Source organism: Numenius arquata, chromosome 5, assembly GCF_964106895.1.
Source record: "Numenius arquata chromosome 5, bNumArq3.hap1.1, whole genome shotgun sequence".
Lineage (NCBI taxonomy): Eukaryota > Metazoa > Chordata > Aves > Charadriiformes > Scolopacidae > Numenius > Numenius arquata.
The window spans coordinates 57,733,372-57,759,565 of record NC_133580.1 but is presented as its reverse complement, the minus strand read 5'-3'; the positions used below and the strand labels follow the sequence as shown (position 1 = coordinate 57,759,565).

The 26,194-nt window shown below is 43.1% G+C and overlaps 3 protein-coding genes across 5 annotated transcripts in view; 2 read left to right on the top strand and 1 right to left on the bottom strand.

Moving 5' to 3' along the window:
* TBC1D14 (TBC1 domain family member 14) overlaps positions 1-18,414 on the top strand; it is a 71,628-nt gene extending 53,214 nt beyond the window's left edge. For all 3 annotated transcript variants that reach the window (XM_074147058.1, XM_074147057.1, XM_074147059.1), the window contains 4 exons: positions 672-800; positions 3,608-3,717; positions 13,614-13,872; positions 15,051-18,414. In XM_074147058.1, the coding sequence (XP_074003159.1) occupies positions 672-800; positions 3,608-3,717; positions 13,614-13,872; positions 15,051-15,116 (564 nt within the window). In that variant the 3' untranslated portion in view covers positions 15,117-18,414. The remainder of the gene's footprint in view (positions 1-671; positions 801-3,607; positions 3,718-13,613; positions 13,873-15,050) is intronic.
* A 2,402-nt stretch (positions 18,415-20,816) lies between these two features.
* On the bottom strand, positions 20,817-22,778 carry CFAP184 (cilia and flagella associated protein 184). The gene is made up of 4 exons (XM_074148251.1): positions 22,542-22,778; positions 22,458-22,493; positions 21,609-22,355; positions 20,817-21,416 (listed from the first exon to the last, which is right to left on the bottom strand). The coding sequence occupies exons 1-4, from the start codon at positions 22,776-22,778 to the stop codon at positions 20,817-20,819; spliced, it is 1,620 nt and encodes a 539-aa protein (XP_074004352.1).
* A 396-nt stretch (positions 22,779-23,174) lies between these two features.
* TADA2B (transcriptional adaptor 2B) lies at positions 23,175-25,605 on the top strand. Its single transcript, XM_074148083.1, has 2 exons — positions 23,175-23,446; positions 24,510-25,605. The coding sequence occupies exons 1-2, from the start codon at positions 23,177-23,179 to the stop codon at positions 25,500-25,502; spliced, it is 1,263 nt and encodes a 420-aa protein (XP_074004184.1). The 5' UTR covers positions 23,175-23,176; the 3' UTR covers positions 25,503-25,605.
* Positions 25,606-26,194: the final 589 nt, after the last annotated feature.

The following is a 26,194-nucleotide window of genomic DNA, read 5'->3' as shown; positions in this document are numbered from 1 at the left end:
ATGGAACCTGTTGTGTTGGGAAGGAACTTGCTCTTCGGGTTTGCAGGAAAGACTGTCACACCTTGGTCCATGTGACTCTGCAGTGGCAGCGTCACACCCTCGGGGAGAGGGAGCTTTGCCTGTTGATTCCATAGCGTATGTTGTAGAATAATGCAACAATATCATGAGCTTATGGTGAATGAAACGTGAGCTTAATCTTAAAATGCAACTTAGCTGCTTGTCAAATGAGTCATTGCAGTTGTCTGTAACTGCTGCTAATTGATTGAAAAGGGAAGAAAAAGACTTTGCCTCTAGTGTCCTAGTCCGCTTTTCCACAAATAAAGGTCTATATGACCCATCCCTAGCAGAAGAGGGACTGCTTAGAAACAGCTTATCCTTCAAAAAACATCTTTATTCTGCATATTTGAAAGTGCTGTCATCCTAGCCTGTCTTAGGAGTTTTACTTAGAGTCTTTGAAAGGAGGGAACATGGGGATCATTAGCTTTCGTGCTCTGAACATTCAATACAGAGTTGTGTGGGTTAAAAAAAAAATCATCTGCCTGTCTGAACGTTTCACAAAGTTTAGCAGCTCAGTGAATGCCTTAAAAACTACTGATTACAAGGACAAAATGAGGCAGTATTCTTGGAAGAATACAGTTATTGCTGAATTGTAACACTTCTCCTTTCTTCAGGTACAGGGCATGTCATTCATAGCCGCAGTATTGATCTTGAACTTGGATACTGCAGATGCCTTCATTGCTTTTTCTAATCTTTTAAATAAGCCCTGTCAAATGGCGTTTTTCCGTGTGGACCATGGCCTTGTAAGTATGCAAGAAAACTAATCTACATGTAGTAGATACGTGTGGGGAAAGTTTAAAAAAAATTGGTGGGCTCAGTAGCTTGGAAAATTAAGTGAATTTATTTTAAAGCAACACGCTTGATAAACAAAAGAAGCCCAGCACACACACCACTCCTCAAAAAAGCTAAACCAAAACCGACCCCACTAACTTTTTTGAACAGGCAGGTAGATGAAATTGTTCAGAATAGTTAATGAGAATATCATTGTAGGTGTTTTTCAAATTGAGCACTGTAGTTGAAAGCTGAAAACACCTTAATATTAGAAGAAGCGTCTTGAAGGTGCTTTTTTATCCCAAACTAATAGGTTGCTGAAAATAGACTGTTGCAGGGAGAACCAGGTTTCCTATCTCTACTGTAGCAGCTGTGTTTGAAAAGCAGCCTGGGGGAATCAGACAAGCAGACCCCTCCAGTTTTCAGTGGGAACTGGTTGCCTGATTCTCTCTGGGGTCTCTGAAATTCCTTGTTAGCAAGTGCACTGGGCTACTTGTGTACCATAGAAAAATAAGACACGTCTCCTGAGTGTGTTTTTAATTTACTTTCAAAGCATTTTTTTGAAAATATATGGCATTCTGTATTTCTTTCACACTAATTTACCTTTTAACACTATGAAAATAGGATCTGTTTCTCAAGAGTTCAAATGGGAGAAAGAAAGCAAGGGAATGGATGACATCAACAACAGTCACTTTTGTTGCTTAAACAGTGGGACACTGGGGATCCTATCAGTATTTCCTGCTGGAAAAGCAGTATGTAATTCCCTGTTGCAGCCCCTGAATCTCCTCAGTTGTAAATGCCCACAGGGAGATGTACCACAGCGCAAACAGCATTGCTAGAAACAGTATCAGTCCATCTCCATTACTGTACTTGGAAAAAGAGGACATGGACATGCATTCAGTGTGTAAATATGGTTCTTGTGAAGATGATTTTGGAATTAAATTTGCTGGAATGATATTTTGATCTGCAATAGTGTTTTTGGTATGCTCTTGGATAGTGCAGTTTATTCCTGTTAGCCTGGCTAAATAGGGGCTACATGAGAAATGAATGCTTACAGAAGAGTAGAGATGGTGATATGTGAAAGAATATTAACATATTGTGAAATTACAAAGCCATGATTCATACCGCAAGGAGAACTTTGTACCTAATATTTCAAATGGAATAGTGAGACATAAAGTGAGACAGTCTTGTCTTCCTGTGGTTAATATACTGATCTGGTGTCTTTGTGTCAGTTTTGCAACTTAATAACCAAATGCTGATTTGTCTTAACATATAATAAACTAAAAACATAAAACCAGTGTAAGTTGGGTGTGGAAATGATAGCAATTTATACCAATTTATCTTGATTTCTTTTGTTGGTTACAGTTCTATTCAACTAGAAATTAAGTAGTACTAAGTTGAATGTTGATTTGATCAAGAGAAATACTCGAACTGCTATTGCATTTGTGATAGAGCTGCCTGCATTACTATCAATAGACGTGATTATAGCGGTTATGTGTAAAATTCCTTCTCTAAAGTACTTTTGAAACACTTCAGTAGAACTCTCTTACTGTGGTGCTAGCATGTAAAGAGAGCATTTTGGAAGCAGGACTGTGGCTGATGGTTCAGAGATTTTATGTAACTTTGCATGGCTATTTTTGTAGAATATGCCCATCTCTGGCTTTTAAGCCTTATACTCTTACTAACTGCCAGGCTCGATTTTATTTGCCGCTGTTAATGAAGGTAGTTTACTATCTGTTACCTCATTCAGATGAAACAGGAAAAATTTCTGTAAGGACATTTAAAAAAACTGGGAAACAAATCTGTCATTCTTTAAAAGAATTTCAGGCAAAAGGCTCCTCTCTTCCTTTTACTGTCATGGTGTTTTGGGGAGGAGCATGCAGATACAACTTGTGCTTTGAAGTAATCACAGCCATTCTTTATTGCTTTTATTGGGATACTGTAACTAAAATTACTAAACCATTCAAGGACTTTGCTTAACTTTTCTCCCTATAGTATTAAGAGGACAGGGAGGGGAGGAGCTAAAAAAATCTTTTGTTTTTAACTCTCAGTTGGATTGGAAGATTTTCTTTTTCCATACCCTCTGTTAGGAAATTTGACCTGTATATTCAAATGTTAAAATAATAGGAAAGTTTTTGTGTTAAAAGGAGTACAGTTCAGGGGTTACGGTATCCGATGGGAGTTACAGTCTGTTTCTCCTGCACAGGTATTTTGTCTTGATCTTTGGCTTTTCTGTGTGAACTTTCTCTCTCCCTCTTTGCAACAGAAATGTTAAAACGTGTGGTATAAAAGAAGCTTTGGTATTAGAATATGATTTATGCTTGGAGCAAACTGGGTGCTTCACTCTTGCTGTGGACTATTAAATTGTTTTAGTTCCATATTTCATTTTATAATCCATTGGACCTTGGATTTTATTCAGTGTAATATTAAATTACTGCTACAAGCATAAAGCACCTTTCTGTTATCATAATTATTTTGAGAAATCAGCAAATAACTTCTCTCCTGCTGGTATTTTTCTTTCCAAAGGAAGCCGGCCAAGACCCAAAACAATAATTATATTGTTTGGTATGAGAACAGTATATAGGGTGGATCTTAAATTCTGTGTGCTTGCAGATGCTGTCCTTCATGTAAATGTTTAGCTCTTTATTGTATCATGTAGTTCATACCATCCTGTTTTGGAAGAGCATTCCAAAACAACAGATAATTCCAACAACAGATAATACATTTAAGCCTATTAATACAGCTAACTGCTTTTTTTCTCCCCATTGTATTTTCCCAGATGTTGACTTACTTTGCCGCGTTTGAGGTATTCTTTGAAGAAAATCTGCCAAAGTTATTTGCTCACTTCAAAAAAAATAATTTAACTCCAGACATCTATCTTATTGATTGGTAAGACATTGAGAGTGTAATTAATGTGCATACTAGTGTATAACACTGACATGGAGCTCATCTCAGAAGCTGGAGTGCTCTTACCTGCTTTAGTATTCTTTTAAAACACAAAGGCTTTATCTTTTGCTCAGTACTTGATTTTGCCAATCTAAATCATTCCCATGTACTTCTGTGATGTTTAATGTTTACCTAACCTTTATTATTGTATTTCTGTTGAATTTGAAGCTTATTTTGAAATGCAGCTCTATAGCAATATTTATCCATATTTAGTGCATATTTGGATTGATCTTCTGAGAAAATGTGTTATTCTACTTTATGTGCAGATGAATAACAGGGGTGTATTTCCAAAAAGTATTGCTTGCATTGCATTTGAAAATTATAGTTTGTCCTCTTCCACATAACAGAAGAGTTGTTAAAACATAGTGTTTCTGTCCATACAACAAAAAGCGAGAAGCTACAGAGAAGCAAACACGTAGGCATCTGGTAGGATGAACGATGACTCAGTGTCTCACTTACGTTAGGTGGTCCCAGATCCTGTTTAGAGGATCCCAGTGCAGGTTTAAAAACCGATCTTTACACCGTCCAATTGAATAGCTAAAGGGCATTAGCATGTTTTTAATTACCGCAGCTATTCCACTTAGCAGACAGGCAATTAGAATCTTTGTATTTGGTGAAACTGCCTTCTTTTTTAGTTCTAGTGTAATTAGAACCTTTTTCCTTAGAGAGGAAAACAGACAAGGATCTTATTTGCACTCCTGCCAAATTTCAGTGTGGTATAAGGCACTCCAGATAGTGTGTTTGCATTTGTGCCTGTCATGCTTGGGTTTGGGGCAACTAAAATGTCTCTTGTCAGCAAGACTTTGTTGGCAGTTTCAGGATGGTATGAAATCTTTTTTGTGAAAAATTGATTTGCACTTAAAATGTTGACAACTTCTCAGGTATCTGACTAAATACCTTCAGTAAATAAATACCTTCAGTGAAAGATGGAATTCCCAATAGTAACAGTATTTTTTTTTCTGAGATTCAGAAGTTATTATTTTGGAAAATGCTTGTACTGTTAATGCAATTCTACCTGAACCAAGCTCTTCAATAACATGGTGATCTGAAAAGACTTAGTTGCTAGGACTGAACTTATTGCTGATCCCATTAGATAGAAATCCATTTGAAGTAATTCAGTCCAGTCCAACAGCTAGAAGTTTGAATACATGAGTTTTCATAGGATCATGGAATTGCTGGGGCATTGGAAGGTACCTTTAGAAGTCATCTAGTCTAAACCCACTGCTCAAAGCAGGGTCAACTAGAGGAGAGGAGGTTGCTCAGGAGCTCATCCAATCAGGTTTTCATTCTCTCCAAGGATGGAGACTCTACAGCCTCTCTAGGCAACCTGGTCCATTGTTCAGCCACCCTCACAGCAAACAAGTTTATTTTCGTATGTTTAAATGGAATTTCCTGTATTTCAATTTGTGCCCAGTGGCTCTTGTTCTTTCAGTGGATACAGCTGAGAGGAGTCTGGCGCTCTCTTCTCTATGCCCTCCTGTCAAGTATTTTTACACATTTAAGTCTGAGACTTCTCTTCTCCTGGCTAAAACAGCCCCAGATTTCTCAGCCTCTCCTTGTGTATCAGATGATCCAAGCCTTTAATCGTATTCATGCCAAGCTGGGCTTGTCTCTCTTGTAGTGGGAAGCCCAGAGCTGGCTCACCAGTGCTGAGTAGATGGATGACTTGCTTTGGCCTGCTGGCAGTGCTGTTTTTAATGCAGCCCAGGAATTTGGATGTCCTTTGCTGCAAAGGCACATTGCTGGCTTACATTCAACTTCTTGTCCACCAGGACCTCCATGTCCTTTTCTGCAAAGCTACTTTACAGCCTGTGGGCTTCCCATCTGTATTGGTGCCCAGACTTATTTCCCCCACAGGTGCAGGACTTGGCATTTCCCTTTGCACTTCATGAGACTCATGTCAGCTCATTTCTCCAGTGTCTCAAGGTCCCTATGGAGTGGTGTATTAGCCACTCCTCCCAGTTTTGTATCACTTTTACACTTCTTGAGGGTTCAGTCGGACCTGTCATCCTTAATGAAGATGTTTAAAAGTATTGAATGAGAATTGAATTCTGGATTGGCTTGAAGCTGTACTTGATGCCACTAATGACAATGTTCTGGGCTTGTCAGTTCCAGCTACTTTTCAGTCCACCTCACTGTCCATTTATCTGGTCCATACTTCATCAGTTCATCAACAAGGATTTTATGGGATACAGTGTTGAAAACCCTACTAACATCAAGGTAAACAACATCCATTGCTCTCCCTTCATCCACCAAGCCACCAGGCTACCAGGTTGATGAGGCATGATTTTGCTTTCATAAATCCATACTGACTTCTCCCAAACACCTTTTTGCCCATCATATGTTTTGAAATGATCTCCAGGAATTTTTCTTCTGTTACTTTCCCAGGGATGGTGGTGAGGCTGTCCAGGCTGTGTTTCACTGTATCCTACTTCTTGGAGATAGGAGTGATATTGTTTCCTTCTAGTCCTCAGGAGCTTCCCCTGATGACTGGGACCTTTCAAAGATAATTGAGAGTGGCCTCATAGTGACACCAGGCAGTTTCCTCAGCACTCGTGTGTGTCTCGCCAGGTCCCATGCGCTTGTATATGCCCAATTTGTTTAAACATTCCCTAATGTGATCCTCCTTGCACTGAGCTTTCCCACTGGTCTGGAGGACCTGGGATTCCTGAAGGTAAGTCTTCTCAGTAAAGGCTGAGATGAAGAAGGGAGTGAGTACCACAGCCTTCTGCATGTTCTTTGTCACCAGGTTTCCTGCCCCATTCAGCAACAGGCTCATGTTTTTCCGGGTGTTTTTTCTGCTGATGTACCTGTGGAAAGCCCTTCTTGTTGTCCTTAACTTCCATTGCCAGATTCAACTCCAGATGGGCTTTGGCTTTCCTTGCCCCTTCTCTGCATACTCAGACACGTCTCTGTATTTCTTCAGGGTCATCTGTCCCTCCATCAGCCTCTTCTGTGCTTCCTTTCTGTATGTGAGTTTTTTCAGGAGGTTCTTGTTCATCCATACAGGCCCCCTGCTGCCTCTGCTTGAGTTCCATTGCTCCCGTGTGGCTCTTGCACAGAGGTTAGTGTGTGTAACATGGGCTTTGTTTGACTTGGCTGTTCCACTGGGATTGCATAATGCAACGTGAGTAGGAGAATGGGGGGATGTGTAATGGATAGGTTCATTTCTCCCAGCATTTGGTGGGAGAAATACCATCGGAATGATTTTCATGACTGCAGGCTGAGAATATTAACCTGAACTAGGTCTATGCACGTAGAAGGAAGATGCTAGAAAAAATACTGGAATAGGATAGAAGGGAAGGAAGAGGGCAGAGGCTGGTATGTTCAATGATAAGAGGAAAGATGTTGAAATTATATTGCCTCAGACAATGTTGTTGTGGAAGAAGCAACAATTAAAATTAAAGGGATATCAGAATAGGAAGACTGTAAACATGCTGGAGAATAACTGGATAGACAACATTAAAATCACCAGGTTATCATCTTTTTAATGGATTACTAGTTTAATATGATGTTGTCATAAATAAGGTGATTTTTTTATGTAGGAGAGACTAAAGCGTATGCACAGTGCAGGCATGTTAATGTCACTCTGTTGTCTAACTTTGAGCTTTACATTGTAAAGAAGAAATCCTGAGGAACAAGACCAGAAATTGGAGATTTAGAAAAAGACTGTTTTGATGAAAGGTTGAAGGTTTACATTCCCCTCAGCAATGTTGCTTTGATAGACTAGTCTTTATTGTGTTTTCTTGAGTAAACATTTATGTGATTGGTTGTTCTCTCTGAGCACATTCATAGGTTAAAAAAAAAAAAAAAAAAGGAAAAAATGACTGACAGAGCAAAGAACTGAAGTGTTGCAGTCTGAGTGTGTGGGACACATCCCCTTTTGTTCCTTCTGTGGGTGTTGTTAAGAGCCCTTGAAAAAATCTTTTACAGGAGTGTTGTGGATGGTGCTTCTCAAGGTCTTTGTATGAATGGACTGACAACCCTCAGCATTTCTTGCTGACTACCTGCATCCATATTAAAGCTGTTTATTTTTGTCCCAAGGACAATTTACTGTGTTCCTCTCCATCTGTAGAGAGTCACACCACTATGATCTTGCACAGGAATGTAGATTAGTTGAGGCATTCCTGCCCAATCCTATATCAAACATTTTTCACACCTGTCTTGAGCTAGACAGCTTGTCGCACTGTCTTTAATTTTGTTAGACAGTGGAGTTGGTATTTAACTGTGTAAGATTTAGTTATAATATTTAAAGATATGTCTGTGTGTGTTTATATGTGTATATAAGTATATGTATACATATGTGTGTGCATACATATATATACTTTCTATTTAAAAATACTTTGATCCTGTAGGAAGCAGGTTGAGATCATTTTTTTAAATGGCCACTGGAAACGTAGCAAATTGGACTTCATACGTGCTGTCTTTCCATTACTGCCAGGAAGTAATATAGAAAAGATGTAAGGAAAAATCAGGTGGGTCTGTGTTCTCGTGAGTGGGTAACTATTGAAGCAAAGGACTTTGGCAAATGTTTATAAGGCTGCCCGCGGCTCGTGGCTGACAGTGAATTTGCTGTAGTACATATATTGCTCCATTAAAAACAGAACTGTTTCTGGAAAGATAAAAGTGTGGTTTCGGTGTATTTGAAGTCAGTGAAGAATATGGTACAGTGTTGCTCTGAGTGGAGAGGCCTTTTGGTTGTAGGTAAAAATCTCTATGAAACAGCCTTGCTCTAACAACGTGACTTTTTTGTAAGCACGCGTTCTGAGCTCCAAAGGGATGCCTGCTGCTATTCCGGTGGCTGGCATGGCTACTGTGCAGGCATGTGTGCAGTAAATCTCAGTTGGTGCCAGCGTTGGGAGGGCTCCAGTAGCCAGTGCTGCACAGTCCAGTTGCTGGGAAACCCTCCTGCTCCTGCCGCAATTACAGTGGAACCAACTCGTCTCCTTTGTGCTGCTTCCTGTCACCGGTGCCGCGGGGAGCAGCAGTGAAATCGGTGGCCTTAAATCATTTGTGGAAGGGATGTCCTCCCAGAAAAAAGAAATGCTGTGCGTATAGATGGGCCCAGCTATGCAGGCGGTGCAACGCTGCTGGGGTTTTCTTGGGGCAGGTAGAGGATTTAGGGAGGGGAGCCCCCCTGCCAGTTCAGTTCCACCACTGCCTTCTGCGCTGGGAAAATGCCGAGGACTTAAGAATTTAATTAAAGGTACAGTGGCGTGATTATCAGTGGATATCTGCCAGAAGTAAGGCATCTGTTCTTTTAAAAGGACTCATGTGCTTCAAGCCCAAACTCCAGTTGATAGATCTCAAGGGAAGAATTAAAACGCTAGACAGGTTTTCACTTTTTTTTTGAAGAATATAATGGAAATCAAGTGAGAGGGGCATAAAGAGCAACGTACGGGCAGGTTTGCAGAGAACAGAGGGGAAATAGTGTCTGAATATCCCGGTTTTGGCCTCTCAGCTCTGTCAGCTGATGTATCGCAGGCTCTTGTGAGCAGAGCAGAATGTGGATTTGCAAAGGATACATGCTGTCTATTTATGGCCTGCTGCTGCTGTACAAACACCTCTTTATCCCTACTCAGAAAAATGATTTTGGCGATAATTATAGCCAAGGGCTTTGTTTGTACTTTGATGGATTGATCAATGGTTCTTTAGTACTGCGCTGACTGTGAGTGTGCTCTGTGAACACTAACTTTCTGTTGACACCATTGGCTCGTTATAATGAAGGTCCAAGCCACTTTGTGTGGACGTTTGTAGTGGGCACTTCCAGTGAAGTATTCATAAGCTTGCTATCTGTTACGTTGGAAGAAACATAGTCCATGTCATGCCAGTAACTCTCCACCACCCCCAAAAATGAAGCTGAAGATGATACTCTAAATGCACGTCTCCTTTTCAAAGAAAAAATGGACCGTAATTCTGTCCAGAGGCTTTTGGTGACATCCTGATTTTTTGAGTTGTTACCGGATTTCAAAACATCAGTCTTCAGCCCAGTTCAGAGTGTGCTCATCGTTAGAGTATGGCACTGCAGGTTGGGGTGGAATCAAGTGAAATACCGTATTGCCTTGTACTCTGGGCGAGACAGCAGGGCTTTTTGGGTGTTTTTAACTGGTTGGAAATTGCTCAGGAACTCACACAGCATTTGTATTATATTGATACTTTTTAGAATACGGTCAGATTTGCTGAGTGCTAAGAAGTTGCTCTGTTGCGGTCAGTATTGTATAATTTATAATGCTTTTTCTTTCCCTTATAAGGAACAAAGTAAAGCCTTCCACTTTTATTTTAAACTGTGATAATTTTATAATTGCACTAAATAAACTATTGCCAACAAGCTTATTGAAATAACTTTCAAGGTGCTAATGAGAACAGTGACGCCACTATACAATACAGTAATGCGTGAACACTTAGAAAGATGCAATCTCTATGTCAAGCAAATGTAGTTGAAATTGTTACAAAATGTAACAACTAAATATTAGTACCAGGATGAAGAAGGGAGGATCCAAGAATAAGTTTAAAAGCTCAATTAGGTCATCAGTTTCCACAGCTGAACTCTGAAGTTGTATAAATATTTTTGTGCAGTTACAGACATGGGAAAAGAATGTGCAGTGCAAGAACAGAGATGTGATTTGCATCAGTGGTGTTGTGCTTGAGTTGTGGGCCCAAAATGTGGCTGGCAATACCTGTCTTCAGTGCTGTTGCTAATGATACTTATGAAGACTTTTTAATTAAAAAATGAAGGGAAAAAAAAAAAGTATAAAAGGAAAGACAGCACAGAGCTTATGATTATCATGGTAACAGTGCTTTGCTTTCCTGATAACGTTACGGTCACATGCTTTCCCTGTGAGTAGCAAACCAGCCAGGATTTCATGCATCTACCTCAAAGTACACTTTCATCAAAAGCAGGGCTGGGAGGAGCAGGAGCATCTGGTGCTTTGTTTTTCCCCTCTTCCAGGCAGCCAGTCGCCTGCGCTTACGTTACTCTGGACCCCTGTGTGCTAGTGAGCTGTGTTGTCTGCACCTGGGACTTCCAATGAGCTGGAAGAGAGCTGCAGGCAGGGAATCATCCTGCGAGGGCAGATCATGTGCAAGTGGTGTGCTGGTGCTGCTGGGAGCTGCTGCCGTGCCTGGTTTAGTCCAGCAACTGCTTTATTAGTATAATAAATTTCAGCTGGGTGTCAGACCAGTAGCTCAGATGTCTAATAAAAAAATGTCTTTCAGTAGGAGATGATTGGGACTGTTTAGTATGAGGAAGAGGAGGCTGAGGGGAGACCTCATCACTCTCTACAACTACTTGAAAGGACACTGTAGAGAGGTTGGTGCTGGTCTCTTCACACAGGTAACTAATGACAGAACGAGAGGGAATGGCTTCAAGCTCCAACAGGGTAGGTTTAGACTGAACATTAGGAAAGAATTTTTCACAGAAAGAGTGGTCGGGTGTTGGAATAGGCTGCCCGGGGAGGTGGTTGAGTCACCATCCCTGGATGTGTTTGAGACGTTTAGATGTGATGTTGGGGGATATGGTATAGGGGAGGACTTTGTAGTGTAGGGTAGATGGTTGGACTTGATGATCCCAAGGGTCTTTTCCAACCTAGACGATTCTATGTTTCTATGTTTGAAGGGAGCAAGCGCTGTGTCTGTTCTTAGCAGTAATGATTCCTGTTGTTTCATTACTTATTCTAGGGCACCCAGTCTCCATTCTTGGGGCTTGATGCATTTAATTCCATGCTAGTATTAATGAAAGTTAATTGCCTTGCGAATTCCCTGCAAATTACACTTCCTTCTAAATTATGAAGAGATCAATGTCAAATACCGTATTTGATGTGACAGCTTTTTTGATGCAAGTAAATCCTTTCCTACAAAAAGTAGTTTTCTAATAAATAGTTCTCACTATTTCTTCTGACAGTTAATTTTCTGCATAGTTGCAGGTTTAATACACATGGGTTATTCAGGTTGGGTCTGAATCATGACAGAATAATAGCTTTTGTGAATAAAAAGAGATCAAAAAAAATAGGCATTGTTACTTATCTTTAACGAGGACTAGTTTCTGGCTGAGTGTTTGGCTGCTCCTTGGTGACCAGGAAAGGACTCTGTTGAATTGCTTCCTATTACACTGTTCTTTTTAAATGGAAAAGCTGCTGCTGTTTCCTGTGCGTGTGTGTATTATAGACAAAAACTCTTAATTTTGCTGTGTAGATATTCTGCAGCAAGACATTTTTATATGGCATGTGACTGTACAAGAATGTTGAAAGAGTATACAAATTCTGCAACGCGTGATCAGCCAGTAACTCGGAGAGAGAGGGCTTTTATCGTGCTATTCTTACATATTCACGTATGTATGTGAAATATGTATAAGAACAGTAGTGAGTTTTTTTTTTTTCATCCCAGACTCTACCTATTATTTGCTTTTTTGGTAATATTTCTAATTTAGCTTTTTGGAGAACAGAATCTAAATTATTTCATTGCAATGAGATGTAAAAATAGAAAAAAGTAAAATCCAAAGGATCCTAAACCTGCATTTTACTTATCACCTGAATGTGTGCAAATGGTTTAGTCTTGTCTTGCTGCTTGTGAAATGGTTATATTTTCCCATTTTCCTGAAGTGTGCTGATACACAGAGAAGCTGGATACTTGATGACACATCATTCAAATAATCGTATATAGTAAAAACCAGATACTGCAGAAAACCTTTATTAGAATTTGCTGTGAAAATATATTCGTTGATACTCTATACCTATATATATGTGTGTGTGTATATATATGTTCCATTGTATTTTTTTAATTTAAACCCGAATTTCCTAAATAAAAAATTGGAGGGGATAAGGAGGAGTCTTAAACACAAGAGACCTACTGTTTGATTCACCATACTTACAAAGAAATTTTGTGTTAAAAGATGTGGAAAGGATTTCTTCAAATATGAGGCTTTGCTGACCTCTGCCGGAGAAAGAATTATTTGCAGTTTTATAGAGATCTTCCATGCAGTGCATTTGTGGAGAAATGTTCTCTCTCTAAATTCTGAAGGAAAAAAATTACTGTAATTCTTTTCCCTTACATACTATAATGTGATTCCAGGAAGGTTAATTCTCTTCACTTGCTGTTATGACATTGTTAGTGGCAACGAAAACTGCTTTGCCTTGTACCAAAGTGTTGGATAGAGGAGGGAGCATCCTCATGTTCCTGGCTGCAAGGCTGTCAGCGTTTTGATGGAAGAAGCGTGCTCTTGGCAGTTAATGAAAATGCAGTTTTAGCAACTGGGAAGAGGTTCTTACTTGTGATGTTACCTCTACTTTTTGGGGATCGTGTCTGTTCAAACATGCTGAGCCACCCTTCTCTCTGGACATCTTGCCTGTTTCTCTTAACTCACTGGAGTTTAAACTGATCTTTCCTCCAAAACCCATGCTATTATTATTTTGCCAGTCAGTCAAGGCTGGAACACACATAAAATTTTACACATCTTCATCTCATCCACAAAATTCCGGTGGCAGTATGTCTTAAGATTCAGCTTTTTGTGTTCTCACATCTAAAACTGAATCAGTCCTCAACTCTGAAGTGCTGATTAAATATGCCTTTGGTTATACCTGTGGCCAGTGCATGTCCATCATAAACCCTTGATTATTGTTTCTTCTGGTGTGATCTGAGAGAATTGGACCTGGAGACCCGGATTGATGGCAAGATGCCTTAACTGTTGTATAGTTTTGTGTCATTTCATGTATTGTTATGCAGCAACTAATAGAAGTACTTATGAAATAAATAAGTATTTCACTAATTATCAGTCTGTACTTCTGCCAGTATCCAAAACATTTTTTCTTGTGCAGTAACTCTGAAAATTTTACTCTGTTTTTCAGGATATTCACATTGTACAGCAAATCTTTGCCACTAGACTTGGCGTGTCGTGTCTGGGATGTGTTCTGCCGTGATGGAGAAGAGTTCTTATTCCGTACAGCCCTGGGAATATTAAAACTTTTTGAAGATATTTTGACCAAAATGGACTTCATTCATATAGCCCAATTTTTAACCAAGCTACCAGAAGACTTGCCTTCAGAAGAATTCTTCACATCTATTGCTGCCATTCAGATGCAAAGTAGAAACAAAAAGTGGGCTCAGGTAAAGAAGATGTTGATGTTTGGTAACAGATGATTGTACTGTACTCATGAAAATGCAGTTTGGTGGCACCTGGAAGAGTGTTTTAGCAGAGCTAGGGTTCGATTTTACAGGTAGGTAGGACTGTATAGCTCACTCCATGCTTTTAGTGTACATTCAGGTGAGTGGATTCCCTGAGCTTTTTCACCTCTGGAAGGGGAAAGCTTAGTCAATAGTCAAAACTGAAATATTGGGTGGAGTCAATGCAGTAAAGTATCGTACGACATTTTTAACTTACTAATTACAAAGTCTGCTAGCAACGTTATAACTTGATATTTAAAAGCAGAAATTCACTCTGAGAGAAGATGACAGTTTGTTCAGGACACATCGTCATACAGTCATTATCTAAATATCCTTGATGATCTAGTATGCCTAATTTTGGGCTGTAAAGAAGTGACTATGTGTCTGACTTCTTCACTGGAATTTAGCACTGAAGCCTTTACTTCAAAAATTGTAGTGCCATCACTGTAATTCCAACTAAATTTAAGCTTAAGGAAAAAAAGATGAAAGTGTGTCATCTGAATGTGGAAATTCAGTGGCTGTACCAGCCACCATGCTGGAGAATTAGGTCAAATGTACTCCATAGCATTTGGAGTGTAAACTCCATTTTTTTTCATTCAAAGCAGTAATACAGCCTGCTTCATGAAACATGCTGTGATAGAACTTTTTGCTTCAGAACAAGACATAAGCAGATCTGGAGACAGTGACATGCTGCAGACAAGCACCAGTCAGTGCTATGGTAATTCTGAGCTCTTAGGTAATATCATAGTGCTCAGGCTGCTCTCTTGCTGTGGTCTTGGACAGTCCATTTAGCTTGAGAATTGTAACTTCCCCTCAGACAGCATCCTTTACTAGTGCTAGATTTGCGTAACATGGGTAAGAATCTCATCTCCTGGCTTCAAAAATGTGTATTGGGGGGAGATTGAATTTAAACCTTTGTTAAATCCATTTGTGTCTACCATGCCACAAGAACTTATGGGAGAGGTCCCATCATAGAGAGGTTCTGTAATTCTGATTACATTTAATAGTTAACATAGTATTGCTCAGAGATAATTAAATTGGAATTTCTTCAGACAGGGATTTATTGCGTCGCTTTTTAAATCTAATACTTTTTTTTCTTTCTCATTCCTTGAAACATCTAGATACTGGCTGCTCTGCAGAAAGATAACCGGGACATGGAAAAAGGAAGTCCTTCACTTAAACGTTAAAACTACGATTGCCTCCAGTGACTCACGGGAAAAGTGGCAAAAGCATTGGCTACTGTTTGACGTGTATGAGCCTGCAAATCAAAGTGTTATTTCAGAGTTTTGTTTAGCAGTAGAATAGCCTTAAAGGGGAGAGAGGAAAAAAGATAAGTTCTCGAGGATGGGGAAGAAAAAAGGAAGGAAGGACATTGAGGGATAAAACCCTTCAGAGTGAAACCTAGGCTTAGCCTTAACTTTTAGTGGAATGAGTATTTGCCGTGGACAGCGTTACACATTCTGTACTTCTGATGAGGGCAGTGAAACTAAACAATATTAAGGATTTTTTTTAAGTTGTTTTTTTTCGTTGATGTTATAAGACTGGGCATTCAGCAATGTCAGTCGCTTTGAAAGCTATTCCCCAGTTTCATTCTTAGGCAGGATATATTTCCCATACGCATAACAGTAGCTGGATGTGGATTTTAAATAACTGGTGCTGGAATTCATAGTTAAATGATTTAAGGACCATTTCTTTAGAAATGCTTCTTGTTTTATAGGCTGTGGGTCCCATTTACCAAAGAAATCATGTAGGCGTAGAACTACATTCCATTCTTTAATAAGAAAAAGTTAGGTAGAAAGTAAATTTGGAAGAGAAGTCACGCTAGCAGTGCAAAACCAATTATTCTTCAAGATGCCTTGGAAATCTGTGTTTCCAATCTGGATGCAGATGGAAGAAATTCCATTAATCAGACTAGATTCCTAACTCACTAGGGGGTTTCTGATATTAAGCTGGCATCATTTCCCAATTATACTCTCTTTCCTCTGTTTAAACACAGGATTAGAGACTACTAAATGTATGTTTCCATGTCTCCCTCTTCTGGGGCAGTGCAATCTCAGGGTGTCCTTGCCTACCAGCTACTTATTCCTGTGCTGCCTCTCCAGTTGTGCTGATAAAACTGTGGGCTGAGCAGAAAAACTGAGAAATGGTAAAAAGCAAATTTTATAGTTACTTTAAACCCAGCTCTGCTCACTAGCAAAACTGAGGAGGAAGCATGTAGAGGAGAACTTAAGTGAGCCAACACTGCTGCTAAAAAGGAAAAGGTTCTGTGGGATCTCCTGAAGCTGCTGCTGCCACCGTGGGAAAGGGTTTTGTGGAGCTGATCTGTATGTAGTGACAAGTGAAAGTAGTTTACTGGGGAATGTGCCAGCCAAATACTATCAGGATAAGTACAAGCTGTCATTTCCTAGTGTTTTATCCAGCCTCCAATAACAGGAGCAAGTTACAGAGATGGGAAACCGTGGTTGCATAATTCTGTTCTACAGCTCAGATGCCCTCTGCGTTCAGGTGAATGTTGAACTGTAAATCATGAGTGCCTCTGATTTACAAGAATGTTTCTTGTGTATAGTGTAAAATCTATTTTATAAATAATGACGATCATTGAAAAGGGAAACTAACTGAAGCAATATTCCTGCTAACTGTAACCTGGTGTTACTAAATCCTCTAGCTGTACGGTCAGCGGTTTCCCAGTGCTCTCCAGTCTGGTTTATGCTGATTATTTTGGCATCATCTGAATAAAAAAAAAATGAGAATAATAGTTGCACACTGCTCAACTCAACATACAATGTAAAGGACTGTGGGACATAATCAAAATACTGTCCTTCAGTACAAACGTTGTTTCTGTGGGGGGATAGTTTGATTGTAATATTAAAAAGAGCGAGAGCAAGATTCCCTGGTCAGTGAGGATTCATAGTCACTTCAGAAGATGTGTAATGCACATGCAGCTTGTAAGTCTGATACCTCATCGGCCTCTTTTCCTGTTCACTTTGTGTACCTGGCGTAATGGATGTGGGTTTTTTGTTGGCCATCTTAATTTCTCCATAAGACTTCATCTAGGGTATCACTTACTGAGAATAGACATCCAGATGTTGATACGAAACACGTGTGAATTGTCCCGGAGTTTGAATAGCTCTGGCCCTTCAGTGACCGGTACTTGTATGCCACATTGCTTTGAAGTGCAATAGAAAGCTGGAAGGTCAGTAAGTGGTTTTTTAATATTACTTTTTCTGTTACTACAACAAAGATGCCTTTCCATGAAGGATATGAGAGGCCTACCATCTGAAACATTTGCACTATGCTTTTGAATGGTTTATGAAACACAGAGACAACTTTTTCCTCAGTATACATTTTTAGGTGGTACCGTAACAGGCTTCATGATTTCAGTCTTCATTGCAACTAGATTTGTATTTCCTTTTAAACCAAGTCTACAAGTGTGGCTCGTTTGTCTGGTTAAAACGCATTCTTTAGCCCCTGGATATCTTTGCAGCCATCGACAGCCTCTTCTCCTTTTTCTCCTCTTAATGAGATGTTGAATGTAACAGTGAAAACGGGCATAGTTGTGGGGAAAAGACCTGCTGCAACACTTGTGCACTGTTTGTTACTTGCAAATATAATTATTTTGTTCTGTGATTTTGATCTTTCTGTTCTTAGAAGATGTATATATTTTCTAAATGATTTCTTTGTGTATATAAGGTTTGTTCTTTAATGAAGAAAAGCAATGCAATAAGGAGCTTTGCACAGTTTGTGTTCAAAGAAAATACATCTTACAAAAAAAATTACCTGCCTAAAGATGCAATTGTTTCAACTTCTCAGTAACTTCATTTGAAGGTAACGCTTGAACGTTGATAAAACCAGAGATGAGTAGTAAGGCATGGAATTACTTGCCACTGAGCTTTTTAAGATTCTTGCAGTGTACCAAATCTCTTAATTAGCTATTAAGGAAGATTTCTGTAATAAATTCAGGGATTCCATAGGAAGTGTTGACAATTCTGTTGTTCAGGTGCTTTCAAGTATCTGTAACATGATGCATGAGATCTTCTTTCATTGAGCAAGTGTTCCCATCGAGCAAACTTTCTTTTCTTCATGGGTTTAAGGAAAGATCAAAATGCTGCAATATATCAGAAGTCTGCGACTACCACTGTACGTGCAGCAGATTAGAGAAACCAGAAAACTTCAACCAGGTTTGGAATTCTGTACAACCTGCACTTTATAATAAAGCCGTTTTGCAACTTCAATCAGCAATCAATCATTAACATTATTTCATTTAGTAAAGAATTTCATTTGGAAAAAACAGGTACCTTGCAACAGTTTACTTTTGAACGTTTTAAAAACCAGGATGACATAGAGAACTGTTGATACATCCCCTGTACATCATGTTTAAATTGGTTTTATGTAGTTATCAAGTTTGTTTTGTTTAGATATGTGTATCAAACTGGAACTTTTTTCAACTGTAAATACACGGTTTTGTTAAATAAAGTCATGTAAAGTTATCTTAATCACCTATTGTCAGTGTAATTCAGAAATTAACAATTCAAGTATCTGTCTCTTTCTTCACGGGCTTCTTTAGCAGTTTTTGACTGTCCAAAATCAGGACCTTGCAACATTTAACTGTTGCAGGTGGAAGATTTCTTTGGTGATGCTTTCCAAGTTCTCATGTTAAAATACCTGTTATATTACACGTGACATTTAGAAGATTTGATACTTGTGGTGCCCATGGTTTAATCCATTTCATATGCCTTTCTCTGGACTAGGTCAGAGATCTGATAGACTTGCTATAAAAAATAGATGTAAATACATCTTTAAGATGCGCAGAACTCGGAAATGCTTGCATACCTTATCCTTTCTTGGTTTTAAAAGAAGACATCTTGGTTTATTGCAAGTTTTCATAATCTCAAGGCATTTTTGTGCTCAACTTAAGGCAGTATTTCTTTAATTCCTACATGGGCATAACTTCGAGATTAAAGTGAAGATTCCTGTTGCCACCAAATAGAAGACAGATAAAAGCAGGGGAGAGAAGACAGTACCAGCACAATGAGACTACGTGGGGAACGCAGTCTTGGCTGCCATGGTTCTAGTTTCTCCAGTAAACACGTCTCACTTTCTTGTACTGAAGTATCTCACTGTTTGATTTGCTGGATTAGGAAGTAAAATCAGATTTGCTTTATAAAAACCTATACCAATTTGATACCAATAGAGGTTTATATTGTATATATTACAGGAATTGCACAAAATAGTTCAAAACTAGATCTTCTTTTCCTTACCTGTTTTCCCAGTACTAATTTCAGTCTGTTTGAAGAGAAGTGACATACTTTCCTGCATGCCAGCACATGAGATCGGGAAATAAAAAGACATTTGTCTTTACTGCTTCCCGATGGAATGTCTTCCTAGATTTATAGGAGGAAAATGGAGGAATCTGGGATCTTCATCCTTAGGGTGCTTTGGAAGGCTGGGATAGCAGTGGGTTGTTTCAACAATTCAGCACTAAGAAGAAAACTCCTGGAGACTGTGTGTGAAGTTGAAGCAAACGTTTTTGTAGCAGAGCTAAAGTTTCAGTAGAAATACTTAGTTCAGGGAACATACTATCAACCTGTTTTGCATCCTAAATTCTTGCCTTCTCCAGGTGCCAAGCATGCAGCAATGAAAATCATCTCAGGTTTACTTTCCCTGCTTCTCCTCCCTTTATTTGTCTGCATTTGTTGCTTACAAGTGTTTAAGAAGTTAAAGGAAGGTTTATGTGTATTAAGCCAAAAGCAGCAAGAAGTGTGAGAATTTCCCTGGCAGGAATTTGTAAGAAGTCAAAACAGGGAAGAGTAACTTCTCTTAGGGAGGTGACTGCTGATCATCCTTAATTATTTATGAAAACAGTTTTGTGGAACACCGGGAGGCTGCTTGACTATGTCGGAGCTCCAGCATTTTACTGGCTTACTGTTTCTGTATTCTTGACATCCATCCCATGCCTTCAATAAAAAAATCATGCTACATTAGGAGCACCAAGAGCTGCGGGATATAGATCCGTCTCAGTCACTGTTTGTTACGGGGGAATTGGAGTTTAAAGAATGTATTATTTTGTAAGGGGAAGCTGCTTCCTGTAACTAAAGCTCTGTGAGCTGTACAATCATAAATGTGTAAATGGTTTTTGTTCCCTCCCCTTTTTCTTCAGTCTTTTTTCCTGGAATTCTCATATACTCCAGTTGAGCAGTGCAGAGGGGACCGAAGCAGTGATGGGCTCACACCTTTCACACACCACGACTGAGGAGGACAAGGCTGAGGACCCCCCGCAACTGTAAAAGCTGAAAGACCAAAAAATTCAAAACTAGTTTTTGAGGGGTAAGATTTATGTATATATTTATACTGTGAAAATAGTTCTAAAAGTAATAAATATTTCTTCTTGTGGACCACCAAGGCAAACTTGGCAGCCAAGCATACTTCCAGAACGGATGAATGATTTAATGCTTCTGTAGTATATTGGCTCTGTGCAAGTCCTGTCAGGTATTGACAATAAACTTCAATCTAATAAAGTAACCCCTTGCGATGTGCCCAGAAGGCAGGTATATTTATTGTACAGATGAAGTCAATACTGAATTATCCATAGAGAGGGTGGCAGGACCAGGATTTGAGCTGGAGTAGGGCGAGTGCTCTGCCTATTGCCATGGCCTCAAAGGACTGAGTGAATGCTAAGGTGGTTTGCCAAAAGTGTAGGCTTTTGACTGAGGCTTTTTTTGTTTAAGATAGGCACGTGTGCGTGCTTTCATTCAAAACGAGTAACACGGCTGTAATCTCTTCATTAAATGCATAATACTGATGTCATTTAGAAAAGGCTTTTTCAGGAGTATGTTTGTAATGCATTCCCCAGGACTTACCAAAAAAAAAACAATGTAAAAAAATTAGAATTATGGGAAACTTCTTTGTTTATTTTTTTCCATGCTTTCTTTTCTTTGGTCATCTTTAGCAAGGAAAGAGGAATTGGCTTCCCTGATTTTTTTCTGAATTCCCCTACGAGTAAGGATTAGACCAGCATGGTGATGCTTCAGTGTTTCCAGTCGCTGACTTAGCAGCTCTGCAGTATCCATCTTTTCTTCAAAGTCCCGAAGCAGTATCTCATTTCCAAGCAACCCACACTGCTGCTGCAATTTCAGATTGTTTCTCCGCAGTCTGTCTCTGACCTGTTTGCTTCTGGTCAGGATGTCTCTCTTCTGTGACAGGACGGTCTCAATGTTCATCAGTTCAGCCCTTCTGTCTTGATTCGCAGCTTCCATAAACTGTAGCTTTTCCCTGAACTGGCTGAGAATATGTACTGCGTTTGATATTTTCTTTTTGAGCTTCAGGATTTCTTCACTGAGGTCATCAATCTTTTTGCTGTATTTCTGATTCTCTTTCTTCATGTGCTCAAAGTCCATAAAATGTTGACCCTCTGCCAGTTCTCCCTGAGCTTTCAGGATGGTTTCAAGGTTTTGGATTTCGTGCTTCAGCTTGATGTTTTCCACTCGGGCCTGGAGGAGTAGAAATAAAAGAAGAATGACCCATTGTCACGATGATAATAAAGCTTCAAGGGGAGAAAATGGGAGGTAGACGTTAGTGGAAGAGGAAAACACCGCCCTTTGCGGGAACCTTTGTGACAAGCAAAGATAGAGGTGAGACAGACGAGGCTGCAGCCACAGCTCCGCCGGGGCTCTGAGCCTCACCTCCCGCACTAGTTGCTCCTTCTCCCCTTCCCGGACCTGGATGCGCTCCACCGCCCTGGCCGCCCCCTCTCTGCCTCCCAGCCGCCGCCCGAGGCTGAAGAGGGCCACCGTCTTCTTGCGGGCCTGGAAGGCGGCCCACTCCGCCTGGGCCCGGCTCTGCCGCTCCTCGCCGCTCCGCCGCCGGGCCGCCTCCCGCTCCTGGCAGGCGGCGGCCGTCCGATCCCGCAGCTCCCGCAGCTCCCGCAGCTGCCGCAGGCGCTCGCCGTACCGCTGCACCGCCTCCGCCCGCGCCTCCTCCCGTGGCCGCTCGCCCCGTCGCAGCCGCAGCAGCTCGCCCAGCCGCAGCTGCAGGCGGGCGCTGGCCTGTCGCAGCCGCTCCCGCTCGACCGCCAGCCCGCGGTGCTGCTCCAGCAGCTCCGCCCGCTCCCGCCGCTCCTCCTCGCTCTCCTCCGCCACGGCCCGCACCGCGGGCGCCTCGACCGCCGCCTCGCCGGGCGGGCCCGGAGCCTCTTCAGCCCGAGCGGCGGGAGCCGCCTCGCTCGCGGCACCCTCCCCGCCGCTCGCCGCCGCTTCCTCTTCTTCCTCCTCCTCCTCCTCCTCCCCGGCACCGCCGGCTGCTGGCGCGGCCTCCGACGGCCCCGGCGGCGCCTCCGCGACCACGGGCTCTGACGGCTCCGAGGGCCCCGGCGGCGCCTCTGCGACCTCCGGCTCCGATGGCTCCGAGGGCCCCGGCGGCGCCTCCGCGACCTGTGGCTCTGACAGCCCCGGCGGCGCCTCCGTAACCTCCGAGGGCCCCGATGGCTCCGAGCGATCTGGTGGCTCCGAGGGCTCCGGCGGCGCCTCTGCGACCTCCGGCCCCGGCGGCTCCGAAGGCCCCGGCGGTGCCTCCGCGACGTCCGAGGGCGCTGACTGCCTCGAGGGCCCCGGCGGCGCCTCCGCGATCTCCGGCTCTGACGGCTCCGAGGGCCCCGGCGGCGCCTCCGCAACCTCCGAGGGCCCCGATGTCTCCGAGGGACCTGATGGCTCCGAGGGCCCCGGCGGTCCCGCCGCGACCTCCGACTCTGAGGGCTCCGAGGGCCCCGGCGGCTCCGTTGGGGCACCCGGGCCCCGCTCCCCCGGCCCCGCCAGCCCCTCGGGACGCTCCGGCTCCGTCCCGCCGGCCGCTGCCATGGCCGGGCTGCTCCCCGCTTCCCTCGTTGCCCGGGCAACGGGACTCGGCTCCGGCGGGTGGCCTCGCTCCGCCCCTCTCCCCGTCGCGCCGGCTCGGCCCCTCCCCCTCGCCCCTGACCGCCACTCAGCGACGGGGTCGCTCGGGGTCTCTTCTCTGATTGGCCGCGGGAAAGGATAGACGGATTCCGCTCAGCCAATCCTAGCCGCTCATTCTTTTTAATACCCCCCGCGCACAGGCGTATTAGTCCCATTGGCCGGGGGTCCGAGGGGAGGGCCGAGCCCTCCGCTCCCATTGGCCGTCCACCGCCGGGCTACGCCTGCCGGGCGGGCGGTCATTGGCGGTGCCGGGGCAGGGGCGTGCCGGCGCGTGCGCGCGGCCGGCCGGCGGGCGGGGTAAGATGGCGGAACTGGGGAAGAAGTACTGCGTGTACTGCCTGGCCGAGGTGAGCTCCCTCCGCTTCCGCTGCACCGAGTGCGCCGACATCGAGCTCTGCCCCGACTGCTTCTCGGCGGGCGCCGAGATCGGCCCGCACCGCCGATGGCACGGCTACCAGCTCGTCGACGGCGGCCGCTTCACCCTCTGGGGCGCCGAGGCCGAGGGCGGCTGGAGCAGCCGGGAGGAGCAGCTGCTGCTGGACGCCATCGAGCAGTTCGGCTTCGGCAACTGGGTAAGGGCCGCGGCGGGCGCTCCCCGGGCCCGGAGGACGCCCTCCCCGCTCGGGGCGGCGGGTGTGCGGGGCTGCGGGGGGCCCCCGGGCCTGGCAGCGGCGGGGGACGTGCGGCGTCCTGACAGGAGGCCCCGCTGTCGCGTCCCGCTCTGCGGACCCCCCGAGGCGGTGAGGGGACAGCGGCCTGGCCGGCCGGCAGGTGCGGGTGGCTCCCTGTCGCGTTGGTGGCCTTATGTGGGCTACCTGCGGGAGAGCTGGTGGCCAAAGGAGCGCTTCGGGCTTTCGGACCTGCTGCTGTCTTAAGTTCCAGCCCGTGCCTTCCCTCCAGCCTGTCCGTGTTACAGACCTGATCCCCTCTTTTTCTGAGTGTCTTTTCCTTCGGCAGGGCACAGCTGTAAAGCTGCTGCTTGTCTCCTGTGTGCTGGACAGTCAGGCTCGCTTTGAAACAATCGCAGTGAAAAGCAACATCATTTGATTCATTATTACTTGATTACGGCCTATTTCGTTATACGTAAAGACTTTTTCCAAGTCTTAACGTTTATCATCATTGTAGCTTGAGTTCTGAAATAAGTGGAAAAGAGTAAATACTGTCTTTCTTACTGTAAATGCTACCTTTTTTTATCGCTGTAAAAGTACCTCAGCAATGCAATATTACTGAGCAAAATCCAAGCGACGTCGCGATCTCGGTGCTGGCTTGGGACTGGGGCAGCTTCCTGGTGACGGTAAGCTGGCTGTTGGAGAAAGCCATGGATGCTCAGGAATCGCCCTGTGGATCCAGTGCCTCCGTGGTGTTCCTGTAGCTAGAGGATCTGGTGCAGCTTGTCTTAGTGATGTTCCTGGTGTTCATTTCATGGCTTATGTCCCCCTGTGCACTTGTAAATATTTCCCTGGACCTAAAAACGCAGATCTGAATGAAATGTGGCTATTGCTAGAAAAGGCGTTGAGGCGTTGTGAGTTGGCTTTTGAGGAGCAGGTAAGAAGAGGTCGTGTTCTTACCTGAGGGCATGTTGTGCTGGAGATGTGATGGGAATCAGTTTATCACTCCTCCTTATTTCCTGTTTAGGAGGACATGGCTGCTCACGTGGGAGCATCCCGAACGCCTCAAGAGGTGATGGAACACTATGTGAGCATGTATATCCATGGCAACCTGGGAAAAGCCTGCATCCCTGACACTATTCCCAACAGAGTAACGGATCACACCTGCCCCAGCGGTGGCCCGCTTTCTCCCAGCTTGACCACGCCGCTCCCACCGTTGGATATTTCGGTGGCTGAGCAGCAGCAGCTGGGGTACATGCCGCTTCGGGATGACTACGAGATCGAATACGATCAAGACGCAGAGACTCTGATCAGTGGCCTTTCGGTGAACTATGACGATGATGATGTGGAAATAGAGTTAAAAAGAGCTCACGTGGACATGTACGTAAGGAAACTCAAGGAGAGGCAGCGGCGGAAGAACATTGCGCGAGACTATAACTTGGTACCGGCCTTTCTGGGGAAGGATAAAAAGGAGAAGGAGAAAGCTCCCAAACGAAAGATCACAAAAGAAGAGAAGGAGTTGAGGCTGAAGCTGAGGCCTCTGTACCAGTTCATGTCTTGCAAGGAGTTCGAAGACTTCTTTGAGAACATGCACAAGGAGAGGATACTTCGAGCAAAGATTCGGGAGCTGCAGCGGTATCGTCGAAATGGAATCACCAAAATGGAAGAGTCGGCAGAATACGAGGCAGCCAGGCATAAACGGGAAAAGAGGAAGGAGAACAAAAACATAGCCAGTTCCAAGAGAGGGAAGGAAGACGGTAAAGAGGGTGAATTTGCTGCCATTGAAAACCTGCCTGGCTTTGAACTCTTATCGGACAGGGAAAAGGTGCTCTGTAGCTCTCTAAATTTGAGTCCTGCACGTTATGTGACTGTAAAAACCATAATCATTAAAGACCATCTCCAAAAAAGACAAGGAATTCCTTCAAAGAGTCGCCTTCCCAGTTACTTAGATAAGGTACTGAAGAAAAGGATTTTAAACTTTCTCACAGAAAGTGGTTGGATATCCAGGGATGCTTCCTGAAACTCAGCTGATCGGAAAAAAACACAGCAGAGGCCCGTTATAGCCTCAAGGACTCCGTTATTTTTTTCCTTCCCTCCCCAAAGATACAGAAATCACGTCACCTAAAAACAAACAAAAAAAAAAAAGGCAAATACATGAACCCCCACAGTATTCATGATCCATGGTTCAAATAGACTTTAGCTTTGGATCATGGAAAATACTTAATTGTGGAACTTCTACATTGGATTTCACTGCTTTTGGTACATTATTAGAACAGATTTCTTTCATGTGAACTTATTCAAGTCCAGTAGTCTGAGTACTTCTTTCTGCTGGACAAATGAATATCGGTGTAATCTTTGCTTGTTTTTTTGAAGGGGGGAGGATAGTTTCCAGCAAATGAAACTTTCTTCTCCCTTTTTTTTCTTTTTCTTTTTTTTTTTTTTTTTTTTTTTTTGGCATAATGCTGGCAGCAAAGTGAAGCTTACAGAAGTCCTGAGCTCAGGAGCACACTGAGCAGGGATTTTTGTGACCATTGCTAAGGTTTCAGAACATTCTCCTTAGTAACTACAGCCAAGGACGGCAGGGTGAGAGTTTCTGGTGAGAATACGGCAGGGATGAGCTGTGGCAGGGAGTGGAAGGAGAGTAATGTGGTAGGTGAGATGCCTTCAGGTACTTGCGCTGTGGAAAGGGTTCTTGAAGAGCTACCTTCGCAC

Bases quoted from the DNA above. Each gene is read 5' to 3' on its own strand.
- CFAP184 (XM_074148251.1), bottom strand. From the start codon at position 22,778: ATGGCAGCGGCCGGCGGGACGGAGCCGGAGCGTCCCGAGGGGCTGGCG. The intron at 22,494-22,541 runs GCGCCGCCGGGG...GACGTCGCGGAG, and splicing joins CAGAGCCGGAGATCGCGGAG to GCACCGCCGGGGCCTTCGGA. The intron at 22,356-22,457 runs GTCGCAGAGGCG...TCAGAGCCACAG, and splicing joins CGGAGCCGCCGGGGCCGGAG to GTCGCGGAGGCGCCGCCGGG.
- TADA2B (XM_074148083.1), top strand. From the start codon at position 23,177: ATGGCGGAACTGGGGAAGAAGTACTGCGTGTACTGCCTGGCCGAGGTG. The intron at 23,447-24,509 runs GTAAGGGCCGCG...TTTCCTGTTTAG, and splicing joins AGTTCGGCTTCGGCAACTGG to GAGGACATGGCTGCTCACGT.